Here is a 17,164-nt window from a genome sequence, read left to right on the forward strand (position 1 = left end):
TTAACATACATCAATGTACCCACCCAAAGCAAAAATGTCCTGATATGGTGACAGAGGAAGGTGACTCTCTTATTCATTTCGCACACAATAATCTGGGTAGATCAATGAACGATCTCCTATCAGATCTGGACCTCCAAATAGTAAATACTATGGATCACAGAACCAGCTCACTAGCACCGACCTATATAGGAAGAGGTTTCAGTACCACGGTTGATTACATTATAATATCAGCAAGCCTACAACCTAGAGTAAAAAGCTTTGAAGTCATACCCAACTCCCAAAGCGACCACGCCATACTCAAAATGGAATTGACTATAAATCGTCAACAGACTCTTCCCATGACGATAGCTAGTGCATTGACCCAAGAAAATATAAACATGGGCAAATTAAATGGGTATTCAATAAAGTGGGGGAAGATAAATCCTGAGGAAATCACTAAAGATCTGATAAAATCAGTATATCCCCAAATCAAGAAATGCCTTGCTACGTCGACAGAAGATGAGGAACTCCTTAATAACTTTGCGCAAATCATGAACAAAATAAAGTCTCTACTCAGGGCAAAACACAAAGCTGGTCCATCCCGAACAAAAGGTTGGTTCAATCAAGAGTGTACTCAGGCTCATTCAAAACTTAAATTAGCTCTAAATAAAGATGAAAGGGACCCCCATACCATATCCGCCCTAAGAAAGGAATATCATAAAATTAGAAAAAAGAGAAAAGCGGAACTTAAGCAAGCCATTTGGGACGAACTCCACACCAGTGCTCAGGAAAAAAACAGCCAGGCTTTTTGGAGAATAATAAGAACCCCGTTTCTGGCTGATGACACCGTACCAAAAATCGAAGTCGCGATAGATGCGTCAGAATGGGTATCACACTTTGCTAAAATCTTCCAAAAACCATTCTCCGACCAAGAAACAGAAGAGGAGAAAGCAAAACCTCCAATATACCCTATTGAAATAAACTTCGAAATCTCTGAGATCCTCCTGGCCCTGAACTCAACCAAAAGTGGAAAAGCTCCAGGCCCGGACGGAGTCCCGGCTGACTTTTTTAAATATAAAATAGATCTTTGGGCCCGATCATTACAAGGGTGTGCACCGCAGCGGCATAAAAAGGAATTCTGGAGTCGTGGACAAGGTCCGTCATGGTACCGATATTCAAGAAACCTGGACCCTGCTTGCTACCGCCCAATATCTTTGTTGGACTCACTGGGGAAGATGGCAGGTAGGGTGATCCTGGAGCGACTTCAAGATTGGGTGGAGGAGAGAGGTATATTATCTGATTTACAATTTGGCTTCATAGAGGGTTTTGGAACTGTGGAGCAAGCCTTAAACCTCTCTGTTATCCTTGGAAAATATGTACACGCCAAAAAAGATAAACTCTATATGATATACGTGGACTTGTCCGCTGCGTTTGACTGTGTCTCTCATACCAAATTGTGGTCCCTTTTAGCCCAAATGGGGGTAGATCCGCCACTCCTGAACTTTTTAAGGGAAATGTATTCCAATCCCTCTGCTAGAGTCCGATATGGCACAAAGGGAGAGCTGACAGCGTCCTTTAGAGTGGAGCGTGGAGTCAGACAAGGATGTGTCCTGGCGCCCTTCCTTTTCTCCCTCTATACTAACAACTTGGAGGTTGAGCTTTTGAAGGGCGCCCGGGACCTCCCACAGGCAAAACATCACCCGATTCCCGCTCTGCTCTACGCGGATGACGCTGTCCTCCTGGCACGAACTCCCTGCGAACTTCAAAAGATCCTCAACAGATTACTCTCAATTCATGGGTACTTTAGACCTTCACATAAATGTGAAAAAGACTTTTGTGATGACGGCAGGGACAGGGAGAAAACATAAAAAAAACATTACCCTTAATACTCAGAAAATAGACTCTGCAACTGAATATTGCTATCTGGGAGTTACAATGGACAATAAACTCTCCTGGAAAAAGGCAGTGGAAGTCAGGAAACACTGCTTTAAAAGAGCGTTAGCAGCATTGGTGACGTTCTCACAAAAACTGGGGGAACGACCGCCCATGGAACTGTTATCAATATATAAGGCCAAATGCCAATCGACAGCCCTATATGGAGCAGGTTTATGGGGTCATACGGATGTCACTTCCCTGCAAACAGCAGAAAATAACTTTTTTAGATTTCTTCTGTCGGCCCCAAAGCGATCTTCAACTTTTGCCTGCCATGTTGAACTTGGTGTCCCACATATGGAAGACCTTGCAAAAATACAACCGCTACTCCTATGGCGTCGTATTTGGACCTCAGAAAAAAATGACCTCACCAAGATGATATTGGTAGATGCAATGTCATTAGACCATGCTCTAAAAATCAAATGGTTAGCCTATATCAGGAACTTCTTCATAGACCTTGGGGCAGAGAAATATTACTTAAATCCTGACAAAATCGGAGAACTCACTAAGAAACAACTAAAGACATTAGCCCTGGAACATCTGGAAAATCTAAGATTACAATCAGAAGTAGGCAAACCGTCCGTTCAACACGCGATAATGGTCCAATCTACCTTTTCAATCCAGCCTTATGTAACCCTTAACATTGGCATTTTTGACCGCTACCTTCTGATAAGATTCATACTAAATATGTTTCACAGATTGGTAGCTTTCCCAACTCCAAATGTCTGGGATCCGAATCCACCTTTATGCCCCTGTGACGAAAAATCAACACAAACTACCCTCCATACTGTCTTATTTTGCAAGTTTTATCAGGAACATCGCAAAGTTTGGCTATTGACTCTGTTAAAATCCTGGGGTCTTAGGCAATGTCGCCCTGCCATGCTGTGCCTGCAGCTTTTGGACACTGAAGCCACTTGTTACCATGTTCTTAATTTTTTGAAGTGTATACATAGACATAGAAAAAATCTTTAAAATAATCTTCTTAAGCAAATCAATGATTTTACAAATTAGTTGTGGAACTTTCTTGTTATATACAATCACCTCGCATTTATTTTTTAAAATTGTTTTTACAATGTATTGCTTTTATGGATTTCCAAATTTTGAAATTCCGAATAAAGAAAGATATATATATATATCAAACTGATAGAAAAATGTTGTTGATTTTGTAAAACATAGGTGAAACAAATATGCAAACGTCCTATGAAATAATGTAATTAACTGGTGGTTTTCATATCATTTCTTCTACGTGCGTTTCGCCAGAACCTGCCTTCTGAATGACTCGGCGAGATTACATTGGTCATATAATCACAAGTGAACGTTACAATAAGTCACGAATATCTGGTGGAAAAAAGATATATTCCCCGATACATGTACTATGAACTAAAAATATAAATTTCATTTATTGATTACAGTGTTTAAGGACCACAAATTAGACATGTGGATATGATCAAGAAAGTAGTTAATCTTGACAACATCAATAAAGTAGGACTTTTTGTTTGTATATACATGAAGTAAGTTATGATCAAGAAAATGTGCAATCTTTCAAATCTCAGTTAAGTAAGATTTTGTGTTTGTATATACAAGTGTTGATTCCATATCGAAACAGAGACAACAAATGGATGTAGATATATGTACAGTATGAGTAATATGATGTAAATATTGTTAATGTATTGTATATAAGATAAAAAATGAAAAGTCGGTGTGTGATATAAAAATATATGCACAAAAAAAGTAGAAAAATAGACTTTGAATACACAGAGTCAATAAAAAGGACTTCTGTAAGTAAGACAATTGTGTAGTCCATGGTGTCAGGGGTAACTCTTTTTTAAATACTAGTTTATCTGATTCAAGCCCCTGTTCTCCTTAAAGAATCATCCCCTTTATGTAGCCAAATCCTACAAACGCCACCTCCGATCAGCCAACCACGCCCTCGCCGCCGTCCCCCGCATCCGAAGAGCGACTACAGGAGGAAGGTCCTTCTCCTACCTGGCCGCCAAGACCGTGAACTCCCTCCCTCCCTCCCTGCGCCTGACCCAAGACCACCTCTCCTTCAGGAAGAAGCTGAAGACCTGGCTGTTCGAGCAGTAGCGGCACCCCCCCCCCCCCCCCCCAGCGCCTTGAGACCCTATGGGTATGTAGTGCGCTCTATAAGTGTCATTGATTGATTGATTGATTGATAGGTAAAGGCTTTTACCGGTCGGTATCGGCCGTTATTGACCGGTAAAATCCCACCTACATCTAGCCCACCTCTCGTGATTATTCTGCAACTCCGAGGACATGGAGTGTAAAACAAAAACGGGCCTTTGTGCGCTGGGATGGTGCCTGAATGGGTCCCAGAGCTTTGACTGCACCTTTGCAGAAGTCCGACGGTGCCACCTACCGGCGTTAGTGAGCAATTACTGTAGAAAATCTAGACCGGTCTGGTGCATGGGATTATTCCTAGGGTGAGGAATCTGCACTTGAAATCTTCTCCAAAAATAGTAATCCCAAAGGTAAGTAAAAGAATGGGTGGAACTTCTGGAGCGCACGTTCGCTGGGGCATCAAGGCGCTAGGGACCACAAAAGAAACTGTTAACTAGGACGCTCCACAAAAGGCAAATTAAGATAAATACACGTGTAACCCTTTCTTAAGGTTTTCAGATTTTACTAGAGAAAGGATAAAGGAGGGGGTTTCCGTGCTTGCAAGTACTTGTTCTAGAAACCTTAAATGGCAAGCTTGAGTAGAGCGAATCGATGTCGTAGGAACACGTAAGATTTTTTTTTTTAGCTAAAAGTTCAGAGGAAGGTTCATATACTTTCTAATCCAAAATGACCACAGTTTTGAAGAAGGTCTGTTTTTTTTATTGGCAGCCAATGACACTGGCATAGAATATACAACATTTACGACCTTGCTTGGGGAGTTTGTTACCCGGCTGGTTGGTGTGTTTTAGCGACTGAAGGTCATGGGAGAGTGTGTCAGAGATGGCTAAATGGATGGCTTTACCACGATATAGCCTTGACTCGAGCAAGGCTTTAACATTAGTTACATGATGGACAGGGCCGATCACAGGCGGCAGTAAAATCAGAAGTTTTAGTTACCAGAAACAGAATCCAGAGACTTTAGTCACCTGAGTTTTTAATGATAGTTTAGCATCAGTCAGCGCTCTCCAGTGACACAGGGGCAGGGAAATTGCCCATACGCTCTGCCTAGTTACACAGGACAAATTATGTTAATTGGGAGGGTACCAGTAGGAGCTCCGTCTTCTCTGGATTTGAATTGATAAAGTAGGCAGCCATCCATCAGCGTATGATGGATAAGGAGCTAGACAACCGGGATTGTCCTTCCGGGCAGACAACACAACATTTGACAACGGAAAGATCAGATGGGTGTCGTTTCTGCACACAAGATAGAAAGTGTTCAACACCGAAAGATGTCTTGTAAATCTTGAATAGGGTTTTGAATAGGGTGGGCAACACAACAGAATCCTGAGCTACATGGCAAATGAGAGTTTTCACTGATGCACGCCGGTGTGGCAAGGTAGCCAAAATGTATTTACGTTCTGACAAAAAATGGAAACCACTGTACTGCTTTACTGGCAATCCCTATGTTAGCCACTTGTGCTTTCTCTGTGCCTAGACCTCCGAGGGAGTTGGACCCTTGCTGTGTTGCTGCCTGGGGCTGCGAGGACGCCGCAGGCGCTGTGCCTGCTCACCAGGATCTGCGGACCACCCCCTACCGCTGCGGGACTGCGAGGCAAGTAAACCAGCTGCAGCCTCTTCCCGCAGCGGCCACCCCCCCTTGTCAGCAGAAAGGTATAACCTTTCGCAACACCCGCTGCGCGGGTGTTACTCACTTGTGCTTTCTCTGTGCCTGGACCTCCGAGGGAGTTGGACCCTTGCTGTGTTGCTGCCTGGGGCTGCGAGGACGCCGCAGGCGCTGTGCCTGCTCACCAGGATCTGCGGACCACCTCTACCGCTGCGGGACTGCGAGGCAAGTAAACCAGCTGCAGCCTCTTCCCGCAGCGGCCACGCCCCCTTGTCAGCAGAAAGGTATAACCTTTCGCAACACCCGCTGCGCGGGTGTTACTCACTTGTGCTTTCTCTGTGCCTGGACCTCCGAGGGAGTTGGACCCTTGCTGTGTTGCTGCCTGGGGCTGCGAGGACGCCGCAGGCGCTGTGCCTGCTCACCAGGATCTGCGGACCACCCCCTACCGCTGCGGGACTGCGAGGCAAGTAAACCAGCTGCAGCCTCTTCCCGCAGCGGCCACGCCCCCTTGTCAGCAGAAAGGTATAACCTTTCGCAACACCCGCTGCGCGGGTGTTACTCACTTGTGCTTTCTCTGTGCCTGGACCTCCGAGGGAGTTGGACCCTTGCTGTGTTGCTGCCTGGGGCTGCGAGGACGCCGCAGGCGCTGTGCCTGCTCACCAGGATTTGCGGACCACCCCCTACCGCTGCGGGACTGTGAGGCAAGTAAACCAGCTGCAGCCTCTTCCCGCAGCGGCCACGCCCCCGTGTCAACTGAGGGTTATAAGAGTAGACTGAGTCAATCGCGTAGCGGGACGCGCGCGGGACGAAGCCCGGGAGAAGCCCGGGACAAGGGCGGGACCGTTTGAGGCCGTTCGAGGCCTAAGAGGACTGACCTGGCCCACCCCCCTTGGTTCGTGTCACTGTGCCTGCACATCGATACTAGTGAGTACACTTCCGGAACTGTAACTGCCATACATCATGTGCACTAGGGGTAGTCGCAGCAAGACTGCACTGGGGTTGAGCAAGCCAAATGGGACCCTGGATGATTTCCTTGTGAAAACAAATTTGGCAATTGACGCCGAAATTACTAAAATGCAGAAGAGGGTTTCAATTGAGCTAGATGCTGCGCGCAGGCTTTCTCAAACTTTTGCAAACTCCAAAAAATCTTCCTTGGGAAAAATTGCGTCTGCTGCATCTCCCCAACACGCTTCACGCCCTCTCCCTCTGATAATTCACGCCAATATCCATCATCCTCCTCCTTTTTCTCTACTCCCACTAGAGCCCACCTTTATTTTTACCTCCATGCCCTCTAAACCCTCTGAGGTACATGTGCCCACTGGACCTGGAATCACTATCACTCTGCCGGATACCCCTGCCCCCCCCTTCTCTGTAGTAAAAAGCAAAAATCTAGATGGCCCAGCCCTGAAAAAGAAAAATAACGCAAGATCTGCTTACGCCCGCAAAAAAGCAAAAATTGCAAGGCAGCAGTTTTTCAATCACAGAAGAACACTGCCCAATACAGGGGAGCTCACACAAACATCAAATTCGGTCACCCAGCTAACAGGGGGTGATAGCGAACACAGCCATCCTAACATCATTCTTGCCCCTGCTTCAGAGCACCTCCCTGTTTGTGGCGAGATCTTAATAGGGGGAGGGCAAAACGAGCCAGGGAGGGACATGGACAAGGCGGGTGACGATGAAGACTTTCTCAAAACAGTCTGGGTTACTTTAAAACAACTACTGTCACCTTTTGAACTCAGACTGTCACGTATTGAGAATCATCTTCTTGAGATGGATAAGACCTTAGTATCCCTGGCCACTCTTAGCCTAAAACAGCTGGAAGCCACATATCCCCGTATCGCTGAGGGTGTCCCCCAGGAAAGCAATGATGGCATCCAACCGGCTCTAGACCCTAACGCTGGTATCCAACCGGCTCTAGACCCTAAAGCTGCGTCCCCTGCTCCTCTAATTTTGCCCACACCTCTGCCGCCACCACTACCAAAATCTACTCCAATTCCCAAACCTCGGACAATTTCAAACGTTTCTGTTCCCCCGATATCAAACCCATTAAAACCAGAGATAAAACCCCCCAAAAAACAGATACAGCCTAAAACTATTCCTAGGGCAGCCCATAAGGCGAATAAGATTACCAGCCCTCTTCCTCAGCGTACAGTCAATCAACACCAAAGTCACCAGAACTTTCGTGGGGGTTATATTGATCTCCCCCCTGATGCCGGGCCCTATGTTGTCATCTTGGCTGGGGTACCTCCACTTGATCCTGATTCTGTGGAGACCCAGTGGTCTTTAAAGAATAAGGTGATCTATTGGCTTAACGTCAACAGGCAGCTCCCTAACACCACCAGGAGTAGGGTCCTAATGGTCAGGCGAGTCCCATGGGTGGGTCGCACTCATAAATCCATACCTGGAGACTGCATTGTGGTCTCATTTGCAGACCCCCATACAGCCCAACTTATCACCACTTGGGATCCATATGCTACTGACCAATCTATTGTCACCAGACCCCTTACCTTCTTTTACCCTCCTAAACAGACTGTAGAGCTACCTGGGGCCTGGTCTATAGCCCACAATCACAGATGGAAAGGCCAGGGGCATGGATGGCAACCCACTAACAACTGGTGGGAAGGAGCACCCACTATGAATAGGTTTGAATGCCTAGACCAGGTGGATTGACTGGGAACCACTGTTCCTTCACCCCCTTCTAGTGCCAATAACCACCCAATGGATGCCATTAAGAACGGTAAATTATTGTCCATTAACAAAAAATCAACCCTAACGGGGGTAGATCAATCCTGCCCCGAACAGCATGCCCTTCCTGCACAGGCCACACAACAGATAGAGATGGCACACTCCCTAGTTCCGATAGACATAATGGGGAAAGAGGGTCAACTTTACAAGAAAAATAGAAACTCAATGCACTCACTCCTATCCTGGAATGTAGCAGGCTTGGGTAGTAAGATCACCCACAAACCTTGTTTGGAGATCGTGCAGAAGCATGGCATCCTTTGCCTGCAAGAAACCTGGCTTGTAGAGGAAACTCACATCCTGGGCTACCGAACATTCCACTCATCCGCTGTTCCATCACCCCAGGGTCGCAATAAAGGGGGTCTCTGCATATACATCTCGAATGTAGGGGATGTAAAAGTATATAATTTCCATTCTGATCAGTACTTCCAAATCCTTTCATTTAAATGGGGCACCACACAAAAGGTGATACTGGTGAATTTTTATAATAACATGCCAGCCAAGGAAGTGGAATTGATCTTGAACAAAATGATCCATCATATCCACAAACTGAGAGATCAAAGCATGGGGGACCACATAGTACTGTGGGTGGGAGATTTTAATTGTGCCATCTGTCCGTCTTCTGAGTTAGGTTTGTGCGGCCTTTCAGATCACGAGGAGGATGGTCCTTTTCACTTCTCACACACCAATCTGGGGTCTCTCCTTAACAACATCATATTCTCTTTTGACCTCACTTTCATCAACCAGGCATGCTCTCCCCCAGTTCCCTTTGCCCCAACATATAATGGAAGAGGCTGTGAAACTACAATCGATTTTGCACTAATATCACCCACTAATCCCAACTTTATAACTTTCTGGGAGATTGGGGATGACCCAATGAGCGATCATTATCCTATCACCTTTGGGGTAAGGCTGACAGAGGGGAAAGTAAAGGAACCTAGCGGGGCTCTTTATCCACTTGAGGTCACCCTAACAAAGATCAATGGGTATGTAATAAAATGGGAGAAAATGAACCCTACAACCTTCTTTCACGACTTCATATTGTCCTGCTCCACAGACATATTTGTTTGTTTAGAAGAAGACACTGACCCTAAGGCCATCATGGCAGCCTTCTCTAACATTCAGCGATACATAAAAGATGCGCTAACTAGGAGCCACAAAAAGAATGGGAAGCACACACGTGGGTGGTTTGACTCCAGGTGTACAGCCGCCCTGAAAAATCTAAAGAAAGCTTTATCTGCTATCCCAAAAGACAGGGTTCAAATTTGCCAGGCGAGACGAGAGTATAAGCAGGCAATTAACCAGCGAAGGGCGACAATGAAGAGGGAGGCCTGGGAAGCCTTAGGGGAAGCCGCTAGGAATAAGGACACTAATCTCTTTTGGAAAGTCATAAGATCTGTATACAACTCAAAAGACAGTGACAATTCCATAGACGTAGCAATTACGGCAGAGCTCTGGGTAGAACACTATGGCAACCTTTACACCAATACCCAGGGTGACACCCAGAACCAACAAGGGGCGTTTTCACCCTTGGATGAAATAACTGAGGATTACCCGTCAAGTGCCCCCCCAGCATCCCCCTACCCAATTGAACTGGTTTTTACCACTTTAGAAGTGGATGATGCCCTTAGGGAAAGCCCGTCAGGGAAAGCCCCTGGCCCTGATCACACCCCAGTGGACGTTTACAAATCAAATCTGGATTCCCCTGTTGACCAACGTATTAAATATGGGAAACAAATGTGGCTTTATTAACACCTGGTCAGATGCAATTGTAGTGCCCATCTTTAAAAAGGGGAACAGGGACGATCCTGCTTGCTACCGTCCAATATCGCTATTGGACGGACTCATGAAAATCGCAGGAAGGATCGTCCTTAAGAGGATCCAGCACTGGGAAGCAGAGAAAAAGGTCATCTCGGAGCTTCAATATGGGTTCCGAAAGGGATTGGGGACACAGGAACAATGCTTAAACCTGTCTTTATTGGTCTCTAAATACACTGAGGCCAAAAAAGGGGACCTGTTCGTTACCTTTGTTGACCTTAGCTCCGCATTTGATTGTGTGGACCATGCGCAGCTCTGGTCAACATTGGAACACATTGGGGTGGATCCAATCATTATCATATTCATAAAAGAATTATACAGAGATGCCGGGGCTAGAGTGAGGTTCGGGACCCAGGGGCAATGTACTCAAAAATGTGCCATAAATAGAGGGGTTAGGCAAGGCTGCATACTTGCGCCCCTGCTATTTAGTTTTTACATAAACTCCATCGCAGAGAATCTAATAAACTTGCCAAGTGACTACCCAGCTGTCAATGGTAGGCCTGTACCCATCCTTTTATATGCCGATGATGCGGCAATTATGTCTAGGACAAAGGTAGGCTTGCAGAGAGCCGTAACTGAATTTTCATCCTACATGGGGAAAAGAAACCTGAAAGTGAATATCTCTAAAACCTTCTCCATGTCCTGCTCCCAAAAAAATAAGAGACCACAATGCTCAATATACCTGGAGCAGCAAAAAATTGTGATCACGGACACCTTCTGCTACCTGGGCGTTGTTTTTGACAGGAGAGGAAGGTGGAACATGCAGTATCTGCCAGGAAACTTGCCTTCAACCGTGCTATAGGGGCCCTGCGAACCTTCGCAGCCAAAATTGGGGGTAAACCTATCGCTGAGATGTTACAGATCTACCGGGCAAAGTGTATAGCGACGGCCACCTATGGAGCAGGTCTATGGGGCTTCGAGAATGTGTCCTCACTACAAACCTGTGAGAACATTTTTATCTGCTACTTAGTAGGTGTGAATAAAACCACTTCGACTTTTATGATCCACATTGAGACTGGCCTCAAATACCTCAGTGACATTATAAAGTTATCACCTTGTCTGCTTTGGCACAAAATCTGGACTACCGTGGAATGCCAATTGAACAGAGAACTCATCAAAGACTGCTTGACTTTGGATGGCGCATCAAAAGTTAAATGGCTACGATACGTCCAGATGATGTTCTCTAACATTGGACATCCCGAATTTTATGATGACCCAGAGTCCTTAGAAACCTTGTCTAGGCCGGCTCTTAAAAAACTTTTAATTACACACCTAGAAAGTGTCAGATGGAACACTGAGAAACTCAAAAGCACTACCCTGAGCTCCCAGCAAATTACCCCCACTGAAGGTCTACAATTTTATCTCAGGATTGAATCTGCACCCTATCCTCGCATGCTTCTCACTAGGCTGCGTTTAGGGATTTTCTTTCGCATGGTCACTTTCCCAAAACAGAATGACTGGGCCTCTTTGAACCTAATTTGCCCATGCGATGATCATTCAGCACAAAGTAACATCCATATCATGTTCTTTTGTGACTTGTACACCACCCCGAGGAAACTGTTCCTCTTACCACTACTTAAACGCTGGGGGATAAGAACATGTAAAACTGCATATCTGAAATTATTGTTGCTAGATGAGGAGTATGTTATCTTTGTGGTTTCTCGCTTTTTAATGTCAGTAATGAAATACAGAAACTCAATGACTTAAGCTTTATACGTTTAAATTAACTAAACACTGCAATATGAGGCCTTCCGTTCAAATGTCTACTACAGACTTTTAATACTTGGAAAAATGTTTTATATATTTTTTTTATAAATTTTGCTTATGTGAAACTGTTTTTAGATTCATGGTATAAACTGTACTTGTACGCATTTATGATTTTCTGATAAATCGAATAAAGCTTATTTTGATTTGATTTGATATGTTAGCCACCCTTGAGACCATGATAGTATGATCGCTGGTGTCCAAGGCGACTGACAAATCGACTGACAAATCCAACAGGACTACGGTGCCCGCGCACAATTCAACATGGAACTAATGACTGTCACTACCGCACTTTACTTGTTACACAAGTAACTTGTTCTTTTCAGGTGGGCTTCTGTAAAACGTCATTTTTTCATGATTATGAAAATTCCTTAGACATCTACCACCAAGTATAAACCCTTGAAGAAAAGTTGCATGAGCACAGCTAGGATGAGATTAATCCTCGTGGATGCATTTCGCAGGTAAAGTAGGATTTAAATCGGCATTACAGAAAGTGAGCCGCCAGCATGTCATCCGTCTCCCATATTTTCAGCACTGATGGACTAACCAGTCTCTCTGCAATACTAACTCTGATTGTCTGAGGTATGTAGGGGACACGTTTCTAGGTAGCTTGAATTCCCCAATGTCCACCTGTGTCTGCAAAAGAGTTTGCTTTGTGTGCTGAGGTCTATTGAGTGTGGGCATGGAAAACGTTTGTTTTATAGTGTGGCAGGGGAAATACCGAGACCATCAATGCAGCCTACTCTTTCTGCCATCCTCGAAGTATGATTGGGTAGTACTTATTCGATGAGTCTCATACAGCCTTTGTTTTATTCTCAGGTTCTTGCTGGGGAAGCACAAAGCAGCCATTGAAGTGTACAATGAAGCTGCCAGACTGAACCAGAAGGATTGGGTGAGTGTACGAACTTTAGTTATACTCTCTACCCCCAGCAAAGTGCGTCTCTGCCTGTCGAGCACTCCTGGGCGAAAAGACTTCTCTGCAACTCACCCCAGAGCTCGATGAACTCCTCTCACAACAGAGGATACTGCACGCTGCCCCATAAATGAGGATCTCGAAGGTCAAACATCATTTCCCGCATCGAATAACATTACACTTTAAATGATGTACACCTGTTTCTGAGTACTCCTAGTTTTTGGCAGATGAAGACCAGATGCTCCCTGAGATTAAGTGAATTGCTCCGAGTAAAACAATATCAGTCAAGTATGGAAGCAGTGATCACAGCCTTGGTCGCTTAGCATATGTCTCACTGTCTTTTCATGGGTGTGAGTTTTTGCCTACGAGTTAGCTGTTTTTATCTTCCATGTACAATTGTAAAATTTTGAGCATATCCGTTCTTTATGTGCCATATACTTGTCTAAGCACTGCTTCCCCTGCCCTTATATCCTGTGCTGGCACTCCTGGTATTTGAACACACTGATGAAATGCTGTCCTCATTGGAACGATGGCCTTGTTCTAACTATCTAAAAGTATGTTAAAATCCGTGTGCTCACAGAAAAGGGATCATTAAACCATCAGATGATAACTTTTAGCTTCGCATCAGGCTAACACCGAAGCCACAGTTTCTGAAGCACCTTCTCATGCTATCACAATGGCCTGAATTAAGCTGTACAAAACCAGAAACACATGTGATGTTCTTTTCTTCCTATAAACTTGCCCAACAGTCCTGGCGGGACTTGGTTGATAAATATACCATCCTGTGTTTACAGGAAACATGGGCCTCAGATCCCGTACATTTACTGGGGTATCGGACCTTCCACTCTCCAGCCTTACCATCCCTTCATGGTAGAAATAGTGGGGGCTTATGTTTATATCTCATCAATGTGAGCGGGCTTTCTGTTTTAAGATACCTTTTGACTGAAAATTATCAGATTTTGATTCTTAAGTGGGGCATTTCCGTTAACATGATTCTAATCAATTTTTATAACAATTTATCTATAGATTGCTTGAATAGAGTTATTAATAATCTGTTTCGTGATGTTTCCTCTATAAAGGAAAGAATAGGCGGGGAGTTTTTTCTGGCTTGGGTGGGTGATTTTAACTGTAACATTTGTGATATCCTGAACAACCTGTTGTTTTATTTTAATCTCACTTTTATAAATGAGTTATGCTCCCCAATAATTGAGTTCCAGCCAACCTATCATGGTAGAGGGTGTAATTCCAGAATTGATTTTACCCTCCTTTCCAGAACGAATGCCCATTTAATAATTTCATGGGAGACATTAGACGTCATTTATGGAGATCATTACCCAATCTCCTTCGCCATAAAAACGGCCGATTTAGAGCAGCCGCTGAGGAAAAATAGTGCCTTATACCAACAACCAATCACCCTTGCGCGTAGAAATTGTTACACCCTTAAATGGGATAAGGTTGATCCTGTGGATCTATTAATAAATCTAGTAACTAAAATGAGGAAGGAAATCTACACCTGTCTCTCTCTCAGCGATGAGCCCCTCATAATTTTGGATTCTTTTTACAAAATTCAATTAACTTTAAAACAATTTCTGACTAGATATCACTGCCTAGATTTGCCCCCGCAAACTGGTTGGTTTGACCACAATTGTATCAATGCATTAAAAAATTTAAAAAAGGCCCTCTATACTACTCCTCGATACCTGTCTGAGATCCGAGAAGCCAGACGGTCTTATCGTCTAGCAACGAAAAACAGGGAGAAATCATTGAAACAAGAAGCATGGCAAATTAACTTAAAGGACAAGGGGGACCCAGCGGGTAGCTATGGACCATGGGTGTCAGTTAAGTTTTTTGGAGACAAAGGTCCTTAGCAAAAAGTGAAATAATAAACAATTGTTATATAGACCACAATAGGCTGCTATACATTTATGTTCCTTGCCCAGCCGGACAGGGAATTTATTAATCAAAAAATATAAAAGATTCTTACTCAAAATACATTTCTACAACAACAGTTGATTGCAGTAAAGCACACTCCTGTGCCGTACCGGGAGAAATGAGAGAAGAGAAATAGAAGAGAGTGAAAGGGGTGTATCAGGCAAAGGAAAAGAGCAGGCAGGGTACTGTTTCAAGTCAGTAATTACCAGTATCACCTGGAGTGGTAGATACAAATACAGATATATATTAGTTCAGTGTATGCCCACTCATAGGAGTCAAATGAGTGGGCATACACTGAACTAATATAATCTCCCGGTACGACACAGGAGTGTGCTTTACTGCAATGAACTGTTGTTGTAGAAATGTATTTTGAGTAAGAATCTTTTATATTTTTTGATTACTAAATTCCCTGTCCGGCTGGGCAAGGAACATAAATATATAGCAGCCTATTGTGGTCTATATAACAATTGTTTAGTTTTTCACTTTTTGCTAAGGACCTTTGTCTCCAAAAAACAAGAAGCATGGCAGGCATTAATCACTGCCTCCAAAAATAGGGATTCAACCTCATTCTGGAAGGCGGGTAATGCCCCTATCTTCCGTGATAAAAACAATATTGCGGTGATAGATATTGCTATAAAAGGTGAAACATGGGTAACACACTTTGAACATCTCTACGATAACGTAACTTCTTGTAAACAAGTAACTCCTGCTCTTATCACTACGTCTGGAAATATGGAACACGCTTGCAAGGGAATCTTCCCTTTGGGAATTTCCTTTACCTGTGATGAGGTTAAACTGGCTATAAGGGAGAGTCCTTCTGGTAAAGCGCCCCGGCCGAATGGCATTCCAATTGATGTTTTTAAACATGAAATTGACCTCTGGGCTCCGCTTTTAACTAATGTTATGAATAGCGCAAACATGGTTGGATTAATATCAACTTGGAGTGAGGCCATAGTGGTCCAGATCTTTAAAAAGGGCGAGAGACAAGACCCAACCTGCTACCGGCCTATTTTCCTTCTAGACGCCCTAATGAAGGTGGCCGGTCGCATTATTTTAAAGCGAATCCAGTCGTGGGCCGACGAAGGAAATATTATATCTAATTTCCAGTATGGTTTTCGTACCGGCATGGGAACAGTTGAGCAGAGCTTACATTTGCATCTTTTAATTTCTAAGTATACCCAGGCCAGAAAAGGGAACCCTTTTATTACTTTTATTGACCTAAGCTCTGCTTTCGATTGTGTGGACCACAACCAACTCTGGTCCACATTATCCGACCTGGGAATTGACGTAACTATTTTAAATTTCATCAAGGAATTGTATAGGGATGCTGGGCCCAGGGTGCGCTTTGGCAAGCTAGGGGAGTGTTCGTCCAAATTTTCCATCAAAAGGGGAGTGAGACAGGGGTGCATTCTAGCACCCCTGTTATTCACGTTATACATACACTCGATTGGCGACCACCTGAAGGGGTTTTCCTATGACTATCCCTCATCCCAGGGCCGCCCTGTCCCCATATTCCTGTACACAGACGATGCGGCCATTATGTCACAAACCAGGGTGGGTCTCCAGAGGGCGGTCACAAAATTCAACATTTACATGAAAGATAAGGGGCTAAAAGTCAACACAACCAAAACATACACTATGGCTTATGGGCATGGTACCAAGAAAGCACCCTATCCCATATATCTTGAAGGCAGGAAGAAAGAAACCATTGATCACTTTCCTTACCTCGGAATATCCTTTGACAGGAAATGCACTTGGCACACAGCTGTCAAAATGAGAAAATTAGCCTTTCTGAGGGCGGTCGGTGCTCTTCATAATTTTGTGGCAAAACTCGGGGGTAGACCAGTAAAGGAACTAATTACAGTATACCAGGCGAAGGGTATATCCATGGCCACCTATGGCTCGGGTATCTGGGGTATTGAAAACACAACATCTATTCAATTAATTGAAAATCAATACCTCAGATATCTGCTGGGGGCCCCGAAATCCTCAGCAACTTATCCTACCCACATTGAATTAGGTTTACCTTTTATTTCTGACACTGTAAAAATTGCACCCATCCTTTTATGGTATAAGGTGTGGGTTACCCCGGAGACAGGTTTTAATCGCAATTTAATTTCTGACTGTCTTACCTTGGACCAATAAAAGATGGTCCATAGAAAAACTTAAAAACACAGTACTGGCCTTTCAGGAAATTACTATTAATCCAGGGCTTCAATTGTATATTTCAAGTGATCTTACCTGTTACTCAAGAATGCTATTAAGACGGTTCAGATTTGGAAGTTTCTTTCGTATTATTACTTTCCCATCTTGCAACACCTGGTCGAGAGATTTGC

The 17,164-nt window shown here is 44.2% G+C and overlaps 1 protein-coding gene across 1 annotated transcript in view; it reads left to right on the forward strand.

The window, feature by feature from the left end:
• Positions 1-17,164, forward strand: part of BBS4 (Bardet-Biedl syndrome 4) — a 481,469-nt gene that overhangs the window by 262,884 nt on the left and 201,421 nt on the right. The window contains exon 6 of the mRNA XM_086959248.1: positions 12,803-12,875. Coding sequence (XP_086815374.1) covers positions 12,803-12,875 — 73 coding nt within the window. The remainder of the gene's footprint in view (positions 1-12,802; positions 12,876-17,164) is intronic.

This window comes from Lissotriton vulgaris, chromosome 2_2 (assembly GCF_964263255.1).
Source record: "Lissotriton vulgaris chromosome 2_2, aLisVul1.2, whole genome shotgun sequence".
NCBI lineage: Eukaryota > Metazoa > Chordata > Amphibia > Caudata > Salamandridae > Lissotriton > Lissotriton vulgaris.